We start from the raw sequence: 26,621 nt of genomic DNA, 5'->3' as shown, positions 1-26,621 counted from the left end.
TCCCTCTCAGGTAGGTTCCTCCTCTTTCCAGTTGCTGAACAAAGCCCTTATAATTAAGAAAACTAGCATTTGGCTAATAAGAGGGGTACAATTTATGGAAGAGAGCTGCCAAGGGGCTTGTGAGTTAAAAAAAAAAAGGTTGGGAATCACTGGTGTAGCCAAATGTATTTTATTCTGAATTAATGTTCCCATGTAAATCGTGGGGGATGGGATATTGACATAGTGGGTCTATATAAGAGAGAAAGGTTGAACTGGTACACAGTATATGTGAAATAGCCTTAAAATGTGGTGAACTGGTACTACATACATGTGCGTCACTAGGTTTGTAAAAAGCACAACAATTGTATAATGCAAAGAATTTGTTCACATACACTGCAAGGAAAAATAAGCAACATTGTCAAAAAAGAATATATGCCATAGTAAGCACATATCTGAAAAGGAAATAATGAAAAAGAAGAAAGAGGCAAAGACATTATACTCCCATTGAAGCAGTTGTGCTCAGATTTCTGAAAGGTAGACTTTAACTAATTTATTTTACTTTAGCATTAAGGGGGAGTTGGCAGAGACTCCAGCATTTTTGACTTGCTACAAACAAAATGTAATTCTTAAAGCATCTACTTTCGAGCTTTAATAAGGCTCAAAGAATGTTATCAGACAACTTCATAATAACAATCTTTAACCCCTAGTTTAAATGAAATATAAACCCATGGACAAATTTCTGGATAAGGCCTACTTATAATTGACACATCCTTCTTTGATCTGGGTTCTTAAAAGCAAAACAAGCAGCAATGTAGGCCTTGGATGCAAAGTAACATTTGTACTTATTCAAAACAGTAAAGCCTCATAAATATCTTATTGATAAAACAAGGAACAGTCAGAAACAGGAATCTCCCAATTCATCTAATACAAGGAACAAAAATTATGACAGACAGAACCAGCTTCCAGCACACTCCTTCCAATACCTTTAGGCTCCCCTTAAAGTCATGATGGGGTTTACCTTCACAGGTTTTTTTAAACAATTATGACAGGAGTGGCAGCAGCTAAAGAGTTTCTCTCTGAGCACCTGCAGCTAGGAAACATGCTAGGTAAAACATGCTACCCAACACTGGGTAATTCTGGAGCACCGTGAAAAAAGATGCGCCAATCCCCCACCACAAAGTTCTAAAAAACAATGCAGCCGATTGAGCCAATCCTCTGAGGGAAGGGCTACTAAGGGCAGGTGTTGGCATAGTAGACCTGCCAGAGTTCCAAGACTCCAACAGCTCCCAAGAACTGGAAATGGCTTACGGAGACTTCTGAGGGCCATTCTGAGGGCTCCAGAGGCCTGTAGAGTGCATTGTTAGGCTGGGAGAAATCCGTGGAAGCTCCAGTAAATGAAATTGTTCTAAATAGGAACAATTCTGGAAGCCTATTTAGAGCCAAACCAGCGCAAGGGTGGTGTAGATTGCTAGCTCAGTGGGTTGCAATCTACTGGTGGGTCATGACCCACGCTTTGGGAAGCACTGGCTTATTTTGTTCCGGGATTATTCAGTTCTAAAAATAGTTATACAAATTGATTCATTACATCTCTACCATACTTTTCTTTCATTATAGAACTCAATGCAGAAATGTGGCATTCTCAAGCGGCTTCCCATATCCAGTCAGTAACCAGACCCAGTCTTGTTTAGTTTCAGCAAGGCTGTGCCTCTTTAAACGAGCATTTCTCAAAGTGTACTCCTCAGAGCCCTGGGGGTCCCCAAGACATCCTTCAGGGGCTCCATGAGGATACCATGTAGCCACCAATGGCTTAGAGCTACATCACTCCATGCACACGCTGACACTCTGGGGCTCCCCGAGACTCTGTTTAGGAGTGTAAAAGGCTCCAGAGATTGAAGACTGCTCTAAATCAAGTTCTGAGAGTCCATAATGTATCCAAATTAATACTCTGAAAACACTCATACTCAACATATTTTATTAATACTCAGACAATATGCATTTGTTATTTAAACCTTATGTAGGGCACAATCCTAACCCACTTTCCAGCACTGGCACAGCTGTGCCAGTGGGGCATGTGCTGCATCCTGCAGTTGGGGGGCAGTCACAAAGGCCTCTTCAAGGTATGGAAATTTTGTTCCCTTACCCATAAGCTGCATTGTCCTTATGTCAGTGCTGGAAAGGGTTAGGATGGCGCCCTTAGTTTTACAAGGACTCAAAAAAAACAGAAATAAGGCATAGTTCCTACAACTGTGGTATTTTTAAAAATAGTCAAGGAATAATCTATTTAATCCATCCTGAAAGACAAAAGTCTGTACAATTTTTGAGCTAAACTTAGCCTTCACTATAACAAATTTCTTAGACAGTGATTGAGAAATCTTATCTCTGGCTTGTTATTTATAATGGCCTATGAAAAGAGATTTGCCAATGGTACAAGTGAGCATGAAGTTGCATCTTACACATTGAAAAACTTAAGTTCCAGATATTCATTCAGTTCTCCAAAATTTTGCTTTTTGTTACATATGTAATATCCAACTCTTAATGACATTTGTTGCTGGATTCAGAATTGTTTTAACTTAGCGCAGTCATTTCCAAAAAGGAAGAAGTTTTTCATTAAAAGACATGTTTGCTTATTTAACTCCTTAGAAATGAAGGGCCAACATTACAGCAGCATTCAATGCAATACTCTGAATGCAGTCTGCCTCCTTTTCATAACTGATGGAGTCAAAACAGTTAAAACGCAGAGTGCCAGAATGGCTATGGTTACTATTGCACTGAACAGAGAACCCAACACAATGAATGAAACATCTTTAGCTTAATGTTGTCAATAAAGACTGGCATTATCTCTTCAGGATTGCAGACAGGAATTTTTCTCTACCTCACTTGGAAATGATAGGGATTGACCCCGGCACCTTCTGCATGCAAAGCTTATTCTCTGCTATTAGACTTTGGCAAGATTAAGATGCTTTGTAAGCTTTGAGACTTGCGTCAAAAATCAGAAATGTTGAAATCAGAAATCAGAAAAGTCAGAAATGTTGATAATAGGTTACTACTATGGTGTTATCTCTCAGCCTATGAAGAGTGTAAAAGAATGTCCAATGGTCACAGCACAGGATTGCAGAGGATTGTACCAGGTATTCATCATCTTCAATGCAAGTATTTATACATAATGCTTCAAAATGGCTTTGGAAATGTTTTGAATATTTTAAAAGGCCATAATGGTGAATCATATACAGAGAGTTTCATCTTCTAACTGACTGATTCTAAGCATCTTTTAATCTTCAATTTCAATTGACTCTGGATAACCAACACATTCCACAGAAAAATACACTGCTCCATTTCCTTATGAAGTTTTATCGTTGACAACAGCCTAAGTCCACTGAACACACACCTCTCAGCTGTCAGTCTTAAAGTATGCACACCAAGTGATATAGAAGCTATATCTGTTGGTCCTCTGCTTCCTACATGACAGCAATTTCCTCACTATCACCATCTGTAAAAGAGAGAGCCACTGAATACGTAAATGTGCCACATCATACTTTTTAGAAAAAAAGAAGTCACAGGTGTTGAGTATATTCAGATTTATAGCCAAATATTTTATAGTGGCAAGGCATGCATGAAGGGTCCCATGGATGGCAGACAGATGCCAGCACACATACCTAAGTGAATAAATGAACAAAACATCACTTTCCGTCAGCCTTTTATAGCAGAAATTGAAATTGAATCTTTGAAATTGAAAAAGTTCAGTTACACAGCCTTGCAAAACTGAGGATCAGAAAAATGTTTTTCAAAATTTATGGTGGGTTTATATGAATTTGCAGTGCCAATTCTAGAAATAGTATCGGTTTTGCCCTATCATGTCTCATTTCAGAGATACAGTATAGTGAATGGTTCAAGCAGCTTCCTTGTGATGAAGCCATGGTATAGGCTTCCTTACGAAGAAGTTGCTTGAACCATTCACTAACAAAGCTATGCCACATTTCCAAAACTAGACATGAGACGCAAATCTGATGCCGTTTTTGGAATCCGCACCCCAAATATACCCAGGAATAGGTGTAACATTTAAGACAGCAAAATGTGTGTTCACCTGTGTTATCTGTACACGTGAATCAACTTTTTACGTTAGCTGCTGCTAAATAGCAATCTTCCAGCAAAATCTTTTACGATCTTACTGGAAGAGACATCAAAATACAGTGGAGGAGTTTGGTTACCAGCTTGCGCATACGTTACAGTAAATGTCTGTGGTGAATGCTAACATTCATTGCGATATGTTGGACACTGGGGACTGCTGACAATTCACATTCACTGGTGTCAAGGAACATTCAAAACAGACTGGGATTGCCAATATTCACATACGAATGCTGGCTTTAACTAAATTTCAGACATTTACTGTAACCTAATATACTAAACAAATAAAGGTTTCTGTTCCATTACAGCCAGTTTATTCTGAAGGCTTCAAATACTTTAGCAAAATGGGACACACTTTCAATAACTTCTGAACGTTACAAGCAAATATGGGCTAACAAATCAGAAGATCGCCAACATTTTCAAGTGCATATACTCTAAGGAATCTTATAAGCAAAGACTGTTGCACACCTCTCTAGATTTAACATTAAAAATGGTGGGAACAAGCAAAATAAACACTAAAGATTATGAACTTAAATGCTAGTTAAATATTTAAAATTCTTAAATTGGTTGCAAATAAAAGTTTATAATATCTTCATTTCAAGGACATAACACATAATCTCAGTAATGCAGTACAGGTCCAACCTTGTTATACAGGGATTTCACTCAACACGAACAGCCACTGCAAATGAGTGTGCTGATCCCTGGAAAAGGGGAAAAACGCATCCCTTTAAAATCACAGTTTTAAAAACTGCTTTTCTTACTGTTGTAGATAGTCATGCAAGCAATTACAGATATAACCTAATAATCCATAGATTTTTCATCAATGGAAAAATCCACAGATCTGGATTTTTCCATCTCGAGAAGAGAAGGGCCCTTTAAATGAAAAAAACCTGTTTAACAATAGCCTGGTTAATGTGAGAGAGGACAGCTGGATGACAATCCATCAATCATTCTTTCTCCAGGGACTTAGAATGGCTTCACTCCTCACTCAGAGCCAGTGACCTCTCCCTTTCCCCTGAGGAGGAAAGATAATCACTGTGCATTCTTTTCCAGCTCTGGGTGAAGGGAGGGGTTGTTGGCTGGGAGTAAGGTGTTTCTAAGCACCTGGAGAGAGACTGAATGATGGATTGTCTGCATAATGACTCTGTGTTACATCACAAAGGTTGTTTTTAAATCGCCTAGCAAAGGAACATTGTTTTTTTAAAAAAATTGCTTTAATGTGATTTTTGCCATGGGGTTCTGGGAATGGAACCCAGTACAGTAACACTCTTAACAGAGTTTTCCCAGACTAAATGCCAGCTTTCAAATCGCCAAACTGACTCTCTTGAAACTGTATCTTCAAGTTGCTTGCCATGGCAGAATAGTTGTCACTAATGCACCTGGTTCGAATTCATCGAAACATAGGTTTAAATAATGATAGACCAGCTAACACACTACAAATTTAAGTTTCCCATTGCAAAATATTTGGTGGCAGGTTAAACACAAAGTACACAGTGATGGACCTCCCCAGCCCCGCACCCGAGGCAAAGGTCTGCAATGGAACCCTCCCCGTGGGATGTCTGTGCCTCCCCCCCACACACACACTCACTGCAACATTCCAGAACCTCGAACGACTTCAAGACACACCAGGCAAGCCTTCTGAGGCTACCCCGCATTCTTAAACTGTGATTCCTGCAAACTGGAAGCACAGTTTCCGACAACGTCAGGAGCCTCGGTGAGGCTTCCGGTGTAGTCCTAGAGGCACGCAAGGCTCCAATGCGCGCAAGGCATTTGCCCCTTTCACTTAATGGCAGGTCCACCACTGAAAGTACAACATAACACGGTCCAAAACATTTCATAAATGTTACATATATTTTACACAACCTGGCTTTGTTTAGAACTATACACCTAAAATGTTTTAAACATTTAAGGAATGAAGTGTATAGTTAATGGTCAAGACACCTTGTCTCTCATCCCTCAATCAGCACCATCAACAGTTAGCTGATTTGGGGTACACATTTGTGCCTAAGGTTCCTGCTCCAATAGGGATATGCATACAGAAGCCTGCTTCCGCACACTTCTGCTCTTATCCAGCTAAGTGCACAAGTTCTCTAAATACTTAAAAGAGAACTCAGACAATAAGCAAGTTAAAACAATAATAGTGTTTTGTGTGTGTTTGAAAAAACACATTAAAATCAACAACATACCTTTAACTACCCTACAATATAGCTGCTCAAAAGTTTTCAAAGGCAGCATATCACAAACTATTTTGTTACAAATGATTCAATTTCTTTTTGTCAAAATAGTGGTCTCCTTAGATGCCAGAAGAAATGCAGCATATTTTAATGATATTGGAGATTTAGAACCAATAACGTGTCTCTTCCCTCTTTTATGGATTATCATGTAACTTCCAGATGAGTGAAATTCACAGCAACAAATTCTGCTAAGCTGTTGGCATGGAGTCTCTAAAACAGAATTCAAGGACAAAATTATTAGATGAGCACATGCGCATATTTAGTTTAAATTTACAAAGCTTTTTATATAGTGTATATTTAAAAAATCTTATCTAGAGAACAAAACTGTTTATTGAAAAAAAACTCACCCTCAGATGGGTTTTGAAGTTTCTCGATGTATCATAAAAACTGGAGAATATTGTAGTCTTCAGTAGCTTACAAAGTGTGCATTGTGCCTTGACGTGTTTCCCATCTTCTCAAGCATATGAGACTGAGAATTATTTCAGATCTAAAATAGCATGCAATCATTTCACTGATGGCATTGAAGTACATGCGTTACCTTCTTCTCTAGCCATATACAACTAAAATATTGTAACTTTTCCACAAAGAGTACAATCAAGAGTACTTGTTATATAATGTACAAGATCAGTGTTGCCAACTCCCCCAGTGTTTCCCATCAGAAGGCACTGGAAGTTAACACACTATAGATTACAAAACAATCACAGGCTGCAGGAGGACCAAGGACATCCACATTCAAATCTAGCCCTGAAGCTCACTAGGTGACCTTGAATAAGATACCTTTCTCAGCCTTACCTACTTCACAGGGTTTTTCTGACAATGAAAGAGGGTAACTCCATGTATGCCATCACAAGCTCCCTGGGGTAAGGTTGGTAGACTAATTTAATACCTTTTTAAAAAAATACAAGATACGGTAGGAATAAAAAGAGAAGGTTAAAATAAAATATATCAGTATGCCACTCTTCTAGTCAGATTTTAAGCATAACATGTTGGCTTATATCCAACAGACACAAAGCAGTTAAACTGGAATGAAACTTGAATTAAAACCTTCCTGTTTTATGGATCTATTTATTTAAAAGTATACCCCACTCTTTCCCCTCATGCAAGGGAGATACTCAAGGTGGCTTTTAAGAAGGTGCCACAGCATTATGAAAATGCTATCAGGGTTTAAACCACACTTTCCTCAGAATAAGCCCCATTGAACAAAATAGGACTTACTTCTGAGTAGACCTGGTTAGGAGTGTGCCCTAAGATTATCACAGGTTAGAGCATCATATTTAAATCATTCTTACTACTATACCTTCAAGTCTAAAATGAGGATTATTGGGTTCATAAAATATTTCATGGTCTTAATAATCAGTTACTTTCAGTACTAGAGGCAGTTGTTTAATATATATTCTCTTAAATCAAAACCACTCTTATCAGGAATTTAAAAAATCAATTAGAATTCATGTCCTGCAAATCCAGGAATTGCACCAAGCTAACACTTATTCCTCAGGCTGCATGCAATGTTACGTTTAAAGAAAACAGTACACTGTCTCATCCTTTCTGCCAACCTTTTTAGCCCTGTGAGCAGAGTGAAGGTTTCTGCATTGCACATGGCCGTTTTATGGAATTCTGCCTTCAGCACTGGGACTTCAGATAACAAGGTCTGGGTTATCCTTATACCCTTTCCTGTGTCTCAGAAACATCCTGTGCAGACGGTCTTAAATGCAGCAAGGGTGGAAAAAGTAATGCCAATACTTTTTCTATATTTACTTCAAATTAAAAATGCAAATTAAGTTGAATGTTCACAATACATAGCTCTTCACTGTGCTTCCCCAATATTCTCCCAAGGAGAAAAGACAATTGAAGAACATTTTTGTACGTCATACAATAACAAAATGTAAAATGTTGCAGTTCAGATGCCAGACTATGGAAGAAAGTCCCAACAACCAATACTGATTCAGGGACTGATTAGGAGCTTTACTGATAGAAGCAATTCCAAAATCCTTCTTAAAATTCCAAACATGCTGAATGCACTTTGAACTGTATTCCTATCCTCATCTGATACCTTTGTGAAGTTGTAGAATAAGCTTTCATAGAACGACCATGATCTACAAACGCTTATGCTACAATAAACTTGTTAGTCTTTAAGGTTCCTCAAGGCTCTTTTTTTCCTGCTATAGATCAACACGGTTAGCCTGTGGAAGTTATTTTCGAAAGGTGAAGACATTGTTTTGGGGTTCATCTTACACCTAGGACCAAGTGTTCCATGTATGACCTGGGTTTTTTGAAGCCTTCCCCACCCATGATCCTCAACTACCCACATTCCAAAAAGTTACTCCTAAGTAGGAAACAATGCAACATGAAGTTGGAAAAGAAGACAGATGATTCTTTCCCATATAAGCAGAAGAATTTTCTGCTCATGCACAGGGTTACCTAGATTCTGGTCATTTTGGATTCCAGTCATTCTGTTTCATTTCAGTAACTTAAAGCAGAGAAAATTTTAACAAATTTTAGCAGAGGAGCACCTAGGTTGACTGGACTGATTTAAGTATCCTTTCCAGAGACTGAAAGTAGGAAAACTTAAGTTTCAAAAAGGCTTTGACAATGCTAAAATCTCAAGTCTTAAAAAAATTGAGACAATATATGTAAAAAATTTTAAAAATTGATTTTTAGGTGGTGAATAAAAAATTATTTGGAATACCTTTCAGAAAGAATAAGGGAAAAACTTAACTGCATAAAAAGGATGCCAGGCTCTTTTTGATCACTTTAGGAATTAATGAGTTTTATTGGTCTTTTTACTACCTGGATGCAGCTAGTGATGCAGAACATTTGCCTATGGACTGAAATGGTTGAGAACCAATGTAGCAACCTGATTTGGTTTACATTTTTTAAACAAGTGTGTTAATTTTGTGTGCTGTTTTCTACTACAGTATTTGAACTGAAATATTTCACTAGGAAAAATAAAAATTCTTGTTGAAATAACTGTGAATATCTTTAGACGTGAAAACTCAACAAACATTTCCTTATATTTTTTTAAATTTAAAAAAAAATGAAGACCGTGAACATACTAATTTTAGAATGCCCAAAGACTAATTTACACAGTATTATATATACATTGTAAATACATGTTTACATGTATTATATATTCCTGTTTCATAGGAACAGTCACTTGAAAAAGCCAATTACTGTACAACACTGTAATTAACTAATTTGACTGGTATTCTATTCAAATATTAGGCTGCTAATTAAATTTATCAAATTATACATTCTTAGAAATTGAACATTTTCCATGGAAGAATAGCAACAAGAAAATCATGTGGAAAATTTTCAATTTGATTGGCTGCAATTATAGATGTGCACCAGCATACCATCACTTCTACATTTTTGTGCTCTCATAACCCTTACCACTCACTACACTACAGAGGTCATTTCTGATATTCAAACCAATAGCAGCCATCTTGGTGAGAAGTAACACAGATGTTCAAATCTCAGATAAGAGTCAAACATTTAGCTTAAAGGCAAAATGTAAAATAGTCTGCAAAACAGAAAAGAACTAAGTTCTTAAGCACTTATTCATTATTATGGCAGATACCGTAATTTAAATTAAAAATATCACTAGTCATTAGCAGTTTAGCAACTTAAAATGACTAAAATACTTCTGTTTAGGATATGAAAAGGATTTTATTAGTTCAGCAAATCAGGAATACAAATGTTTTGTTGCATATTTCAAATTACCTCTGGACAGTTAATAAGCAGATGTGCACATTTGCTCAGGAAGTGCTCAGACAACATGCTGAGGAAGACAATATACTAACTAGATAAAGGTTACACTGCAAAAGAAAATACAAGCATAAATGATAGTTGCCAATTTGCCTGGTCTAACATAATTAGCTTCCATTTTAATGTACAAGAAAAAATTTCACAAAGTTATAAATTCTATGTTGCAGTGGAACATTTTATCATTTTCACAACAGTTGTGGGCCCAATCCTATCCAACTTTCCAGTGCTGGTGCAACCACAATGCAGCCCTGGGGAAAGGGAACAAATGTTCCCTTACCTAGAGGAGGCCTCCATGACTTTTCCTCTACTGTAGGATGCAGCGCATGCCCCACTGGCACAGCTGCAGCAGCACTGGAAAATTGGATAGGATATGGCCCTGTGTTGATAAGCACTGAAGATGCAATATTTAACTAAAAAATCAGATCACTAAACTTCCTATTGCTAGTTGCTAGTGTTGGGGTGTCTTCACTTGTTTGACTACAGGTGCAGATGTCTTTCCCCAATTCTCTGCACTCATATCCTGCTACACTCCTGCCCATAACCTTCACTCTTCCAGCTCCACAGCTCTCAACCATCTGAAGGCATGTACCCTCAAACCATTTGCTGAAACACCTGCAGAATTGTTCCATGCTCACAAGCTTCACAGACCTTCTGAAAGACCACCATCTTCCTAAAGTGTTTGGCACAATACCTCAGTTTCCTTTCTCTACTGTAGTCATTTTCAAACAGTGGTGTGCCATCAGTGGTTTGCAGGTGTGCTGCAGAAGTTTGTGGGAATGTCATTTATTAGTAGGGTCAATGGGGGAATATGAGCCCCCCCCCCCACCATTAGCAAGGTGTGTCCAAAAACTAATGGTGGGCCTTGACAATCTTAGTACCTTGTCAGTGTGCCCTGAGATAAGAAAGGCTGAAAATCACTGCTTACTGTAACTAAGTTTCAAGCATGTATAAATGAATTAATTACATATGGTTTCCCTATCTATTTCCTTTTGTCATAACAACAAAATGTCCAGATTGTAAGCCCCTTGGGGCAGGGGCTTTTAGTTTTACTTTGTGAAAAGCACCATGTACATTAATAGTGTGTGCATGCACACAGAGAATATCTATATCCTTAGATTTAAGTGATCCCTACAAACCACAATATCAAAAGCACATATGGTGGTTTTTAATCATCTCAACTAGACCCACATAGAGGCACAATGGTTTTCAACAACCTTCCATGCCATAGATTTAAAAATTAAGTGAAAACCTTCCTAAGAATTTTTAATCCTCAAATTCTGCCCATTAGGTGTAGTATTTTTTTTTAATTAAGAAAAATTCAAACAAAATAATTATGGAAATTGCAAACTAATCAATTAATCCAGGGGTGCCCAAACCCCGGCCCGGGGGCCACTTGCGGCCCTCGAGGCCTCTCAATGTGGCCCTCAGGGAGCCCCCAGTCTCCGGCCCTCCGGAGATTTGTTGAAGCCCACACTGGCCCAATGCAACTTCTCTCAGCGTGACTGTTTGACCTCTCCTGTGAGCTCTGGGATGAGAGCTCCCTCCACTGCTTGCTCTTTCTCATCTGTGATGCAGCAGCAGCAGCAAAGGAAAGGCCAGCCTTGTTTTGTACAAGGCCTTTTATAGGCATTGAGCTATTGCAAGACCTTCATTCATTCATATAAGTTCATCTTTAATATATTCATTTATGTAAACTTATGTAAATGTATTCAAATTTTAAATGTAAATTAATTCTTTTTTTTCCCCGGCCCCCGACACAGTGTCAGAGAGCTGATGTGGCCCTCCTGCCAAAAACATTGGACACCCCTGAATTAATCCAACAGTGCTGTTATAGGTCAAGTGTTTTGTTACAGTTCTAAGGTACTGTATTTTAAATTTGCTGTTTTTCCCCCCAAGAAACAATTGTATAAAGCTAACTACTAATAGTAATGTAATTCATAAACATTGAAAACAAAATAGTCATTACGATTATGCAACACAGAGGTAAAAATAAGGAAAAAATGATGTATAGAAGATTACTTGTACCTAGCAGTAACCACACAACAAACAGAACAAAAGAAAGATGGGAAGGCACCACTATAGAACCACAAGGAAAGAAACCCCCAAAAGAAACACTAGAAAGGTTTTTTAATTATTAGGGCCAAGCTAAATGGATACTTTTCTTCAAGAACATTAATAAAGTGAAGCGGTCTTCTGTGTTATTTCAAAATTATTTCTAGTGCACCTTTGAGGTTCCTCTTCTGTTGTTTTTATCAATATTAAGACCCACAGAAATGAAACCTGTAAAAAAATATTGGGGGCACAGAGAATTAGATGAAGGTGAACTGCTGATCATTGCTGCTGCACCTCTGTTAAAGATAACAGAGCCTATCCCCTGTATTCCCATCTCAAGTTACTGGAAAGGTAGATGTACATACTCTTAGCAGGGTGGATTAGAAAAGGAGGAGTTTAATCCTTCAGAGAAATTGTGTATTTTAAATAACTGTTTAAAAGGAAATCAGAATTTAATACAAACATGTTAGAATGTACACACAACCTCTTAAAAACTAAAAAAACTCACAAACAGCTACTCTGCTAAGTAAAAATTGAACTATGAAGAAAAATATAAGGTTTAGCATGATAAATTACATCATACAGTGTATTTATTACTGCGGACTTCCTAGCAGATTTAGGAACAAGCAATTCAGAGGCTCAAAGATCCAGAGATGCCATCCTGTATTGTAGGAGGATTACATCTGAGCTCATATGGATTTTCGGGCACTCTGATTTTATGTCCTTCAACTACTTCAGCTCTGCAATATATTCAGTTTCAAGTTTTGAATACTGAATTTCTGACTACCAATCAACAGCAGAGAACACTATCTCATGGAGAAATATTATTTTGTCCAGAACCTAACAGACCATGCTTATGGAATCGTTTGGACACTTGCAACTTGATTGTATGTAACGGTTACTCAGAAGTAAATCACACTCTATTTACTTGAAGTTACTTCTAAATAATAATAAGAAGTGTATATAAGATTAGCATGGTGGCTGTCAAAGCGATCATTTTGCTTAGAATTTTTACATATGTCTAGGAACAGTCAGAGAAACCTGTATCTCATCTCTAGACAGAAATAATTCTACAGTGCACAAGTCCTGTGGATGCATGACCAAAGATTTGGATTATGCTCTTAACAACATAATCCAAACCAACGTGCTCTATTTATAGTTACTATTAAGAAGAATATTTATACAGCATATCACTTCCAACAAAAAATAGCTCACAGTTTGTGTAACTAAACAAATGGTGCCCCTTCCCCAAATGGTTCACAATCTTACTAAAAAGAAAAAGAGGAAAAATTGGCCCCAGTCAGTGGAAAAGACGCCAGGCTGGGGTGTGGAGGGACAAATGCTCTCCCCCCACTGAACATACAAGGACAAAACTTTAAAGAAGCCTCTTTGCCCAGCTAGCAAAGGTATTTTTGTTACACCACCTGTTAGTGAGCACACTTGTTCTGGAAAGATAGCATTGAATTTCCATACAGGAAATATGATTAAACGCACCTAATCCCAAAAAATAATTCACAAGGCTTCTTTGCAAACAGACAACTTCTTGGATTTCTATGGGAACTCTCCCTTAAAGGTTTTCTCAGGTCAGCAGACCTCAACCAGACCCCTGACAAGCCACGCACTGCTTCTTAAAGACCTAGGGTGGCAGTTCACAAACTTTTCAGAGGCCCTGGAGCCAGTGGCGTAGCTGGAGGGGGCAGGGCACGGAGGCAGGCAAGCAGCCCCTCCCTTCGGAGCCATTCCCAGTGGGGGGAACAAAATGGAGCCATAGGGCTGGGAACGGCTCCGAGGGGGGGCCGCTTGCCCACCCCCCTCCAGCTACACCACCACCTGGAGCAGAAGTGCCAAACAGAAGGCCCACAGGCCGGATGTGGCCCCTGTGATAACTGGGGTCTCCCAGCGTGATGACAGCTCTGACTTGCTTAGCTTCTCTTGTCGTTTGCAGCCAATGAGTTTCTCTATGAGGACGAAGTGCTTGCTTCTGGTCACCATTTCCAGCCCCCAGCAGGCACAGTGAATGCCGACCTCGGCCTCCTGCATGAGCCGAGGTTGATGCCCCTGCCGCAGAAGCTGCTGCCTCCTGACAAATGCCAAGGGGTGTGACAGAGTCTGCCCTGCCAGTTTCGTGACCCACCGGGCCCAGACCCACCGGCTACACGGAGGCAGGGCTCAGCCTCCTGAATGGGGAAGAAAGGTGGTGAGCGTTGAAGCTGAGGGACCCTCCACGGGCGCTGGCGGCGGGAAACCCTCGCAGCGTCCTGCACGCCGCCTCCTCACCCCTGGAGGACGGCTGCGTTCTGGAATACTTGCTGGCCGCGCGTCCGGTCATTGGCCCCGCTCGACGTCAATCAAAACTAGCAGTGCCCGCCCCCCCTGCGGCCGCCGCGTTCTCATTGGCTGGAACGCCCGACTGCTCCAAGAGCAGAGGCTTCGACGCTCCGGCGCGGCCCCTCCCACCGACTCTTCGAACCGTTAAACTGTCAGTCGCAAGCAAGGGCCCCGCCCCCAACGGACAGGCACCGCCCCTTTTTCAACGGTACCTCTCGCGGCTGAAGGCAGGCAGGGTTTCCAATGTGGTGGCCACGCCCCCTCATTCCGAGTCCCCGGCGCTCCCGGTAACGCGCTGCCCACCCCCGACGGTCTCCCCTCGCTCGCTCACCTGGGGAAAGTAACGGGCTTGGTACGAAACCAACTTCCCCCTCCCTGGGCTGTAACCCCCACACAGTCGCCGCTTCTGCGCAACGCCCGCCAAAACAGCCTTCTAGTGCGCAGGCGCCAGCCCCTCCGCCTCTCTGCGCTGGCGTGAGGCGCGCGCAGCTCCGTCCTCAGAAGCAGCACTTCACGACGCATGCGCAGGTGTTGGGGCACGCGACACACCTGCTTGGAAGGGAACAAGTTTTATCTCCTACACTGTCGCTTTCCCTTTCTACTCTCACGGGTCCTCCAAGATCTATAAAGCACCGACTGCTAATACTAAAGGCGCAGACTCTCCAACTTAATTCCCGCCTCTACTAGACTTGAGCGGCGGGTACACTACCTAATCGCTGCAGGCATCCGGTAGCTTCAACCAATGGCAAGACGTCTGCGTTCCGAATGAAAAGAAGGGGAACTGAGGGACCTTACGATTGGGTGCCTGAAGAGTACAGGGCGGGAAAGTTTTGCAGAGGGGAGTGACAGAAGAAGCAACCAATAGTCAACGAGGCGGGGCTAAAGCCGGCGGAAAGGGGCGGACCCACAGCTGGCCGTCCAATGGGAAGCGGATATTCTGCGAAGCGTCCAATGGGAGACTAAGAAGGCTCAGTAAGCGGCCTATGAGAGAGGGCGGGGGGCCGGCGTTGCCAGTGAGGCGGCGGTGCACTGCTGACTCTGCCTCTTTCCGTCTCGGCTACTGGGAGAGGTAGCGTCGTGGGGGGAGATTGGCTGGGCCTCGTCTGCGTGTCGCTGTCGCCATGTCGAAGTCGGAGGTAAGGGCCGGGCGCCGGCGCCGCTGCAGCCCCTTTCCACCCACTCCTGTGGCCGGTTTTTGTGGAATTATGTTTCCTTTGCCTTTAGGGATCGTCCGATTACGGGTGCGATTTGTCTCCTCACGAAGTAAGTGTGCGAAGCGTCTCTTGACCCGAGTTGTGTCTTCAATCGAATCTTGTTCGATTATTCTTCTCTCCCTCCTCGCCCTGTTCCCGCTTCTCCAGGCACCCTCCCCCCGTGCGGTTGGTCTCCCTTTCTTTGCTGGTTGGGCCTGTTTTTCTTCGCCTCTCTCGCACTGCGCTTGCGCACTGGGTTCCACGGCGCAGGCGCCATCTTGGCGCTGCGTGGCGTTCATGGCTGCTTCTTCCTGAGGCGCCCCAGCTTCTGCGCCTGCGCAATAGGCTAGAATGTCGCGCGCCGCTGCTGCTGGTACAGGGGGTTGGAACACCGCGCGTGCGCATGCGGCTGATGCAGGGGGCTGGAACGCCGCGTGTGCGCATGCGCGCTTCTACCCCGCTGTTAGTGCAGGTTGGAATGCTGAGCGACTGCGCATGCGCATCTTTGCTGGTGATGCTGGAGGTTGGGGCGCTGCGTTTGCGCATGCGCGCTTCTGCTCCTCCTGGTGTGTGTTTCAAGAAAGCCTTTGTGAACTGGTTCTGTGCGCCACGTGGCCGCTCGCTCGCTTTCTGTCTGCGCATCACCTGCCTGTTCTCCCCCCCCTCCAAATAAGGGGAAGTTCCTTCTCATTTTGTGGTTTCCCTCTTAACGCTTCTCTCCCCCACCCCCTTTTTTGGACTCGAGATAGTGCATGTTTACTCGGAAGCGAGGCCCACTGTGTTCAATGAGATCACTGCCAAGTAAGTGAGCATTAGGACTTAAGTGCCTGCCTTAAAAGGCACTGCCTTGGAGCACACGGCCTTAATCTGTTCTGTAGGGCTGTGGTTCCCCCCCCCCCCCGCGCATGTGTACCCCCGGGGGTACTCATCAGGACCTTTAGGGGCAATTAAGGGAGGGGACCAGTATGCAAGTGTTTTGTTGCCTTGTGTGCTGCCAGAGGGACCAGTCCTAACCAATGTTCCAGTGCAGCCGTGCCAGTGGGGCTTGCGCTGCATCCTGGGGTGGGAAGGCAGTTGCCGGGGCCTCCTGAAGACAAGGGAATGCTTGTTCGCTTGCCTCAGGGTTGCATTGTGGCTGCACCAGTGTTGGTGAGTTGGTTAGATTTGGGCCCTAAGGCATTGGGTGGGCCACTGTGAGACACAGGAAACTGAACTAGTTGTATTTGGCTTGTCCAGTGGGGCTCTTCTTATGTACTTGAAAAAGAATCTACTAATGGCCAAAAAAGGGAGGTCTGCATCAGAATGCCTTGCGGGCCTACCACGAGGGGTACAGTACATGGAAATGGGCTGCAAAGGGTATGTAAGTGAAAAAACATTGGGACTGTAGGGTATAAAGCTTGCTCTGCCTCACATCTAAAATTATTAAAACGCTGTAATTCTACAATTATAGATTATAGTTCTTTAGTTTTTCTTTTCCCATCCCCAGGTCTCTTTATCTCCCAGGGGATGATTCATGTAGACCCCTTTTACACAATTCTGTAGTGGCTGGCCTGGGTGTTGGGAAGTATAACTATTTTGGGAAATCGTTGGCAAGCTTTCCCACCGTGTTTTGTTACCTTCAATCTTTGTAAGAAAGGAGTTGATGTGATGTCTTTAGCGCCAAAGATTTAAGCAAATTTGACCTATATGTCTAGTACATATTGAAAAGGAACGTGGTTGACTAAACTGCAATCCTATTAGCATTTTACTTGGAAGTAAGTTCCACTGAATATAGTGAGATATGCTTATAAGTAGATGAGCATCAAATTGGGTTACATGAATGGTACTACATAAATAAGTACTTGGAGCTAGAGTGATGATCTGGGAAGAATTCATTGCTCCTGAATTTGTAATGTGGTCTTGTCCCCTGGGGGGCAGAGGTGCCCCAATGCTTTCTATTGCTCAGCAAGTGTAGGTGTCCTCAGTTGTATGTTGTGGCCTGGGTGGGTGTGTCTTACACAGTCCCCACTCATTCAAATTGAATATACAGGCAATCTTCCTGTTTTTATTTCACCCTGTTCTTTCTCTTACAGTCCCCCAAAGAGCCTGAACAGCTGCGCAAACTGTTTATTGGTGGCCTCAGTTTTGAAACGACAGATGAGAGCCTTCGCAGTCATTTTGAACAATGGGGCACGCTTACAGACTGTGTGGTGAGTGTGCATTCAATTTTGGGAAGAAGCATGGTACTCTGGACCTTACATGATTGTCTTTTTTGCATTCTTATGCCACCCTTCTCTAAAGAGCTTAGGGTGGTGTACATGCTTCCTTCCCTCCTGTCTTCCCTCCTGTTCTCGCAATAAGCTGGTGAGGTAGGTTAGGCTGAGAGATAGTGACTGGTCCAAGGTCATCCAGAAAACTTCCTGGCTGGGCAGAGATTTGAACCTGAATCTTCCACATCTAAGTCCAACTCCAGAACCACTACACCATCCTGGCTCTCTGTGTGAAGAGACACCTGTTGGAGAGTAGTATGCTGCTTGATGTGATGAGTCTGGAATGCATAATGAACTTGAATGTGATGAAGTTATTAGGATTATTGTAAATTAACTATCTAGTAATAGTGCATTTGTACTCTTATAGCTCTTATAGGCTTTTTGTTGTCCTAGGTGATGAGAGATCCAAATACTAAGCGTTCTAGGGGCTTTGGATTTGTCACTTACTCAACAGTGGAAGAGGTTGATGCTGCTATGAATGCCAGACCGCACAAAGTTGATGGTAGAGTTGTTGAACCAAAGAGGGCGGTATCTCGAGAGGTAAGAACTGCTGTCATCTGCACAACTAAAACTTATAGGCATGACCCACAATGCTATTACTGGTCCCTCCCTAAAGGCCTGAAACATTGTGTCTCTGTATAAAGTTAACTAGAACTTCTTAAACTGCTGATTGGGTAATGTTTCAAGTTATTTACAACTGTAAATGCCTAATATTGCCTTTGACATATGTTAATTGTAGGACTCTCAAAGGCCTGGAGCTCACTTGACAGTGAAGAAAATCTTTGTTGGAGGAATTAAGGAAGATACAGAAGAGCACCACTTAAGGGACTACTTTGAACAGTATGGCAAAATTGAAGTTATAGAGATAATGACTGACCGTGGCAGTGGCAAAAAGAGAGGGTTTGCCTTTGTTACTTTTGATGACCATGACTCTGTCGACAAGATTGTCAGTAAGTAATATTACTTGCAATACATTCTAATTTGGATGTTTTCTGGTTAATTGCCTGCAAAGAAATTGCTGACTCTTCATCTGTTGTGTTTAGTTCAGAAATACCACACTGTGAATGGGCATAACTGTGAAGTCAGAAAAGCTTTGTCAAAACAGGAAATGGCCAGTGCCTCATCCAGCCAGAGAGGTGAGTTTCCCATTGAGACCAAACCGGGAGAGGTAGCGGTGGTGATAATTCGGTATTACTGATCATTTCTCATGTTAGGCCGTAGTAGCTCCGGCAGTTTTGGGAGTGGCCGTGGAGGTGGATTTGGTGGCAGTGACAACTTTAACCGTGGCAGCAGCTTTGGTGGGCGTGGTAAGTTTACTTTTTTCAATCTAGCTGAGTTAGAAATATCTGGTCCCAGACATCATCTTGCATAGGTTTTAAATAAGGCAACTGACTACAAATCACTGGGAATTAGCACATAAGCTAACAACTTTTCTGTCTTATAGGAGGATTTGGCAGTCGCAGTGGCAGCGGCGGCAGTGGTGGTGGTGGTGGAGGTGGCTATGGAGGCAGTGGTGATGGCTACAATGGATTTGGCAGTGATGGTAAGCTTAAATTTATTGTCTAGGTGTCGGTAGGCTTATCTTTATATGTAGTGAGCAATATTGTTTAAGGAGAAAGTAAGCAGGCCCTATTGTCTAGGTGTCAGTAGGCTTATCTTTATATGTAGTGAGCAATATTGTTTAAGGAGGAAGTAAGCAGGCCCTAGTTCTTGCATGGATTTTTTCCACAGTAGATACTCCATTATGAACTTGCTCACAGAGAACTTTATGCTGTAATAACTTAACAAGAATCTGTCTCATCCTTCTTGTAGGTTATGGAGGTAGTGGCCCTGGATACACTGGAGGAAGCAGGGGTTATGGCAGCAGTGGCAGTTATGATGGCTATAACAATGGAGGTGGTGGCTTTGGTGGCGGCAGTGGCGGTAAGCATAATGGATAACCACCAAGAATATGCTGGTACTCAAATGGAACTTAACTGTCTCGTTTATTGATCTAGATGTTTCTGTTTTTTTGGATTCTAAGCTCTGAATTCTTTCACAAGCAAACTTCATAAGTTAGAAGGACATTGCCACTTATGTGGCTTCAACAAAAACCTACTGCAGTCAATTTGAAATATTATATTACTGTCTGTTAGGACAAACAGTAGGAGGTGCAGCGAGCCCCGTGCAGCCATCTGAGGGCCCCCTGAGGCTTGGAATCTTCAAAAATGGCAAGTGCAAGCCACCTCCTAACTGTGTTCACATACTAGAAGTGACTTGCACTTGCTATTTCTGAAGATTTAAAGCCTCAGGGAACCCTGTGGAGGGCTGCGAAGGGCTCCCCACACCTCCTGCTGCTTGCCTGAACACACAATGAGTAAAGGCACCCCCTTGCCCCCCTTAGCAATGCAATCATGGGGATTGCGTTGCTGTCCTTGATCCTCCCCCACAAAGACTTTGGGAGTAAAGCTCCCAAAAAATTTGAGAACCACAGCTGTAGGTAATAAAGGAGCTGGAAGACTTGCTGCTTGTGTTCTTTTACGAAACGACTTGACAATGCAGGAATCACTTTCTGCATCCGAAGAACTGCTAACAGCAAAAAAAAAAATTGATGTTTAGCTACATGCGCATTTCATTTTCACTGTGAAATAGCAAATGAAATCAAATTTTTAGCTGCATGCTTGATAGCAAACTGTTTCATTTGAACCATAAGTGTTAGGGTGAATGGCCTCTGTAACGACCATTACAAAACAAGTGTAGGAGGAATTCTGTGTTTTCCAAGTAGTGCATGGATGAGATGAGGGCGGCATGCATTAATGGGACAGTACATCTCTGAATGCGTAACGAGAAGATAGAATGGGGAAAGGTTAACTTGCTTTTGTTGGGCAGCATAATGAGCCTTGAAGGAAGCTTGCTTTGATAATTCTTTATACATTTATTTATTTTATTCAGGAAGCAACTTTGGAGGCGGTGGAAACTATAATGATTTTGGCAGTTACAACAATCAGTCTTCAAACTTTGGGCCCATGAAAGGAGGCAACTTTGGAGGCAGGAGCTCTGGTCCATATGGCGGGAGTGGTGGTAAGCATAAAATGAGGCACTAGTGGTCGAGAAGCTGAAAGCCACACAGTCTCTGGCTTGATCCTCTGCTTTAAGCCAGGATTTATCTTTTTCTGGGCTTTGCCCTCTTTCAGTTTTCCATCTCTACCTCACAGCTCTCTGAAACATTTTTCTTTTTTAGGTGGCTATGGTGGCTCTGGCAGCAGTGGCAGCTATGGTGGTGGAAGGAGATTTTAAATTTCTAGGTAAGAATTTTATTCGTTCTCTTCAGATAATTCATTAGTACAGCATATTTAATAGTAACTTAATGTAGTTGAGCAAGTTATCAAATAGCTTAAGCATACTTGGACTGAAATGCAGATGTTAAAGCTAATATATGGATTGGCAATCGGTGGGAACAAACTTGCTGTTGGGTTGTAGCCTTGAGTCTCAATATGTTTAGATTAACAACTTTATTCCATATTATTCAACAGGAAACAAAGCTTAGCAGGAGAGGAGAGCCAGAGAAGTGACAGGGAAGCTACAGGTTACCACAGTTGTGAACTCAGCCAAACACAGTTGTGGCAGGGTAGAACTGCCTCATGAAGACATGTGTTTAGACAAATGCTTGTTTGCGAACATCAGGACTGTATTCGTGACTAACTGTATACCAGGATATTTTAGTTTTTGTGTTTTGTGGAAAGTGCAAAGCATTCCAACAAGGGTTTTTATGTAGATTATTTTTTTCCACACCCATGCTGTTGATTGCAAACTGTAATAGACTGATCATGACGCTGAATAAATGTGTCTCTTTTTTTAAAAAAATGTGCTGTGTAAAACTTAGTTTACTGTAAGTTACATGTACTGATTTTAGCTGCATGATTTTGCAGGCTTAGCTTAAAAGAACATCGACATCCAAGTACAGTGGTGTCCTTCACATACAGATTAAACCACTGATAAGGCTGTCCACACTTGCAAGTGGCATAGCAGCCACTGTCAACTGTGTATGTAAAAGCTGTTTTGGTTCGGGGGAATCCTGGTTGTTAAATAGCTGCTGTGTTGCTTACTAGTGTCTGCTGCTCTAGATCAGCAGGCTCCAAACTGCAGCATGTGGGCTGGATTCAGCCTTAAGAAAAGGCTTTCCCTGTGCTGTACAGCACTTGCCTTTCTGTGCAGCCTCTTATCTTTACAGCTGATCTGCTCATAATCACACACTACCCAGCTGCTTCCCCCTGGAAATTTCAAGTGCAGCCTGTTGGGGCAAAAGGCAGCAGAAGTGGCTGCCTGGCGCAAGTTGTAAGCAGATCAGCTGGATAGATAAGAGGCTGCCACATGGAATAGTAAGCACCATGTAGGGAAAGCTTTCTTAATGCATCAGTCTGCAGTTTGGAGACCTGTTCTAGGTGATTAAATTCACTTGGTTTGGAGCTGCTGCAGAATCTCACGGTATAGCTAGATAAGTTCTTACTCTGTCAAGATGTTACAGAAATGGAGAGTTGAAACATTGGTGGCTATCTTGTACCAAGTCAGACTATTTGTTCATCTAGCTCAGCGGTGTTCATGCTTAGTGGAATAGGCTCTCCAGAGTTTCAGACGAATTTTTCTGACCCTTACCTGGAGATGCTAAGGATCGAACTGGGGGGTGGGAGTGGCAAAACAGAGCAGGTGCTCTACCTCTGAGCTGTGATCCCCCATTGCTATAGGATCTTTGGTACATGAGAAAAGTGGGAGGGGGGTGCTAATACTAGGTCCAAAGAGCTAGTTTTTAAAACCTCCCAAGTATATTGGTAGAGCAAGTGGTATTCCCCTATTGAACAGATGGGTATCTTTACAGAAGAGTTTGGCACTTTTTGAATCCTTGGGATTAGCGCCTAAAAATAGATACCACTGAAGGCAGAAGGAAGTCAAATTGTCTACTGACTATAATGGCTGAGCTGCAGGGTTATGTTAGTGTGGGATTGGGGGAAATCCCGGGTTGAGCATGCACAATATGTCTTGAAAAACCTGGGTTGAGCGTACACAATATGCACTTTCAGGTTCAGATCTAGTTTGTACTGGGGAATAAGATTATAAAAGACTGTTCTGACTGGATTAATAGCAAGTCATTTTTGAAGATAAGAATTTGATTATTCTTCCTAAAATACTGTTCATCCAAGGAGGAGGCAGTATCATATTGATCCTGTTGCATTTTGGAACTCCAGAGGTTTTTATGGACTTAACTGTTCCTTTTTGTTTCTATGATGCAACAACCTTGGGCATTTCCCCTCAGTGCAGTCTATAGCAGTCCAGGACCTCCCTGGATCCCTCCCCTCTGAGCTGTCTTAAGGCTTTTCTGGTTCTCTAACCATTTCATGAGGTGGAGCTATAACTGTACTTAAAGTGCAGGGGTTTGGTGTAGAACAGTGTTTCTCAGCCAGTGGTACGAGTACTCCTGGTGGTAAATGAGGTGGTGTCCCGTAGTACTTATGGGACCCCCCCAGACCCACTGCACCTGTCAGCGAGACCAGCAATGCAACGTAACAAGCAGCAGTAGGAGGCTCAGCTCTGTAGGCAGAGCTCCAGCATGCTCTTTTTATGCACTAAGAAAAGCCTTCTTGGGCTTCCTGAGTCTCTTACCAGTGATTGTGATGTTGCTTCTGGTAGAACTACCAATAGATTGACCAAGTACAGTGGGGGACAAATGCTGGTGTAGAAGACACTGTTTTGGGCCCAGTTTTCATTGAGACCCAAATGCTAAGATGCCTTTCTAGCATCTTGCGGGCCAGAACCAACTTAATCTGTGCTGCCAGCCTGTTTAAAGTTATAGTTCATGTGTATGTATAAACTTTGTTTCTAATTGGTCAATGGTCGTTAATTAGAATGCAAAAATTTTAATAGCTCTGATGGGTTTTACGTGGCTGAGTTTGCAATGGCAGGTGGATCCTTATTCTGTTTGAGGGAGACGAGACCTCAGGATTCATACTCGTTTTTGGCATGATAGCATAACCACAACAGAGGAGAGCACGCCAGGATCCGAAAACTAAGTAGCTTTACAAATCCAGGAGGCATGCAGATGATTCAGCTACTAGGAACGGCTAGCAAGCATAGCTCCGAATGGCTTCCAGCTCAGACGCTACCACAGCTGAGAGTAGACACGTGTGTTGAGTCGAGTGGACAGATAAGCCAGGTGCAGGCTTCTGCTGACTAGAAAGGAATGCTCAGTGACCACCGGAAGGAGGCAGACGAGAGTAAGGATCCTTGCTCTTAGGACTAGCAGTCAGACGCAGAAGGAAGGAAAGGTTATATTACTGTACTGGTAGGTAAGAACAGATTTTACTTATGTCCTATACAGTTTTGTTATCCTGATATACTTAGAGGCTGAGTTTACTTTGTGTGTTCAGCTGCTACTTTAAAAAATTTTTGCCCAGTGCTATAATATGCAAGGATTAGATGGGTAGAACATAACGCTAATTTATATATTTTTTTTAAGAAAGACTTGTCATTGGCCTGACAACATGGCTAGTGAAATGTATTTTAATGGAAGTACTGCCTCTCCTGTTTTGAGTGGCTTTGTCAGCTTAAAGACCTGAGCATAGTATCACAATGCACTGGCTGCTGCTGTAAAAGCAGCTGGCTTCTGGGGGTGGGAATATTTTTTTATGTAAGGCATCTGTTAAAAGTAATGGAGTGTGTTTATACTGAGTGATATTAACAGGTCTTCCTTCTTATAGGAGAAGAGGAGCTGTCCAACGTTGAATGACTTTCTTCCATTCTGATGGATACCTGTGGATCATCCTTTTTTCCTTAAAAGGTAAAACCAGCGAATCTAAAGAAGTTGGGAGAGGCAAAAGCATTCTCACACATTTAGTGGGACCCACTGGAAGTGATGTCATGACCAGAAGTGACATCATCAAGCAGGACCATTTTTAATCTAGGCTGCAAAAGTCCCGTTTACTATAATTGTTAAAATATACATAGTAGCTTGTTAGAAGTACAGGTCTGTAACATTTCTCCAAATGCAGTCTCACATCATCGTAGCATCAAGTCTAATATATTAAAAATGAAATATTGAAATGAATGGGGACTTATCCTGACCCACAGTTTAAGAAACACTGATCTAAATGAAATGGGATGAGCCAGGTTCATCACAGCCAATTGTAGGGGTAGACATGTAGCTTGTATAGACTAATAAAATGCTGTTTGAGCTACAGAGAAATGTCTAAATAGTTTAGTGTCTTGTTTTAACAAATTTTGGTCTGTTCTCTTGCAGGGCTCTTCAACTTGTCCTACTATAAATCTTTCAGTGAAAGTTTAATGGCTACTGAGTAGTTGTATTGTGTGAGAAATTCACATGAATAACCTGCTTTTGTATGTATTTAATAAAACATTTTTAGTAACTATTGTGTGTTTTGATACTTGAACGTGATTAACAATTGACACTAGCTTAAAATAACTGCAGATATTGGAAGGCATTTCTTTGGCAAGAAGGGAGTGGTGTGGGGGAAGCTGCTTTTTGAAGAAGCCATTGTGGGTGTGTGTATGTGTGTGTAAAGGGCTTGGACTTAATTAGGCCTAGCTTAGCACTGTCAAGAGCAGTGGGGTAGCTAAGGGGGTAGCAGTTGCACCGGGCAACAAGCCTTAGGAGGGCAACAAGCTGAGCTTGACACCAAAATTGTGAATTTGGTATGTACGAATAATACCATCTTACATATCACTGGAAAGGCAATTTAAATCGGAATGCAATGAAACAAACCCCATTTGAATATCTGTGTTCTATCAAAAGTTATGGCTAATAAACCAGAAAACGAAAACGCAACTGCCTTATGGGGAAAAAACTGACCCATGAGAGAGATTATTCTGAGAGCCACTGAGATGTTATGATACAGCATGGAACCACTAAGGTGTAAATATTAGTCAGCTCTCTTTTCCATGTATCATAACACAGCTACTTCTGCTAACTGTTAGAGGCACTTTTTCAAGTGGTGCTCCTCTTATAGTTAGCAGGGGGAGAATAACCATCCCTCTTTACCCCAGCACAGTGCCTCTAACCAATAAGGGGCACATTTTTTATTTAATTAAATTTGATTTTGTCTTGGAGTGTGGGCTACACAATCTTTGATTCCAGGTAGCATTACTGGCATCGCTAGGGGTGTGCAGGCTGCGCTAGGTGACGTGCCCTGGGGGAGAATGTGCTAACATCTGTGGGCTTAGGGGCTACCGCATCATGCGTACACATGCAGAATGGCCAACGGCGTGCAGTGCAAAAAACAATTAAAATCACTCCTTTTGTTCAAAAGTTACGGCCAAAAAACTGGAAGGAAAAATGCATGGAGCCCTATGGAAAGTTACTTGTGCGTAGGTGTATTTGCCATAGTCCATCAGAGCAGGCTGTCCAAGAGAGTCCAAGGGCAGGCTGAGAGGAATACAACAACACCAGAATGGTCCCAATCCAATGAATGCAGCCCCCCCAAAACACCCGAGAAGCTCCTTCCAGCTGAGCGTCTGAGCACAAAACTAAGCCAGGTGGCTGTGTTTACTTGTGAGCAGGTGGACTTGCCTTAGTCAAGACAGGCTGAGAGGCTCCAAGGACGTCAGAATGGTCCTCATCCAATGAGTGCAGCCCCCAGAAACACCCGGAGAAGGAGGTGCCCCCCTCCCAGTCTATAGAGCCCTATGGGAAGGAAAGCAGCCTCACAGTTGCA

General features: G+C 42.3%; 2 protein-coding genes across 7 annotated transcripts in view; one reads left to right on the top strand and one right to left on the bottom strand.

Annotated features, from left to right (window-relative positions):
• The window catches only part of CBX5 (chromobox 5), a 73,198-nt gene extending 58,298 nt beyond the window's left edge, over nt 1-14,900 (bottom strand). Inside the window, exon 1 of one of the 4 annotated variants that reach the window (XM_066614620.1) lies at nt 14,812-14,900. The gene's annotated coding sequence lies outside the window, so the exon portion shown is untranslated. Of the gene's footprint in view, nt 1-6,287; nt 6,332-14,301; nt 14,444-14,692; nt 14,727-14,811 lie in introns of those variants that run through there. The other 3 variants (XM_066614622.1, XM_066614621.1, XM_066614623.1) reach the window with 3 other exon arrangements.
• A 610-nt stretch (nt 14,901-15,510) lies between these two features.
• Nucleotides 15,511-25,319, top strand: HNRNPA1 (heterogeneous nuclear ribonucleoprotein A1). Of its 3 annotated transcripts, XR_010793710.1 has the most exons (13): nt 15,511-15,616; nt 15,705-15,743; nt 17,746-17,862; nt 18,316-18,462; nt 18,662-18,872; nt 18,966-19,058; nt 19,137-19,229; nt 19,367-19,465; nt 19,735-19,845; nt 20,854-20,982; nt 21,143-21,206; nt 24,651-24,730; nt 25,190-25,319. XR_010793710.1 is itself a non-coding variant. In XM_066614060.1 (12 exons), exons 1-11 carry the CDS (start codon nt 15,602-15,604, stop codon nt 21,196-21,198), a joined length of 1,110 nt encoding a protein of 369 aa, XP_066470157.1. In that variant the 5' UTR covers nt 15,511-15,601; the 3' UTR covers nt 21,199-21,206; nt 21,435-21,591. The 3 variants fall into 3 exon arrangements, 2 of the variants coding, with proteins under 2 accessions (XP_066470157.1, XP_066470158.1); XM_066614060.1 differs by lacking the exons at nt 24,651-24,730; nt 25,190-25,319 and adding an exon at nt 21,435-21,591; XM_066614061.1 differs by lacking the exons at nt 15,705-15,743; nt 24,651-24,730; nt 25,190-25,319 and adding an exon at nt 21,435-21,591 and having other exon boundaries at nt 15,512-15,616.
• The last annotated feature ends 1,302 nt before the right edge of the window (nt 25,320-26,621 follow it).

This window comes from Tiliqua scincoides, chromosome 2, assembly GCF_035046505.1.
Source record: "Tiliqua scincoides isolate rTilSci1 chromosome 2, rTilSci1.hap2, whole genome shotgun sequence".
NCBI lineage: Eukaryota > Metazoa > Chordata > Lepidosauria > Squamata > Scincidae > Tiliqua > Tiliqua scincoides.
The sequence above is the reverse complement of the archived record's forward strand: the minus strand, read 5'-3'. Positions and strand labels throughout refer to the sequence as shown.

What these genes read in the sequence shown, in the direction of transcription:
- HNRNPA1 (XM_066614060.1), top strand. An exon ending in GCGATTTGTCTCCTCACGAA is followed by an intron (nt 15,744 to 17,745) that starts GTAAGTGTGCGA and finishes TTTCTCTTACAG; the next exon opens with TCCCCCAAAGAGCCTGAACA. An exon ending in CAATGGATTTGGCAGTGATG is followed by an intron (nt 19,466 to 19,734) that starts GTAAGCTTAAAT and finishes TCCTTCTTGTAG; the next exon opens with GTTATGGAGGTAGTGGCCCT.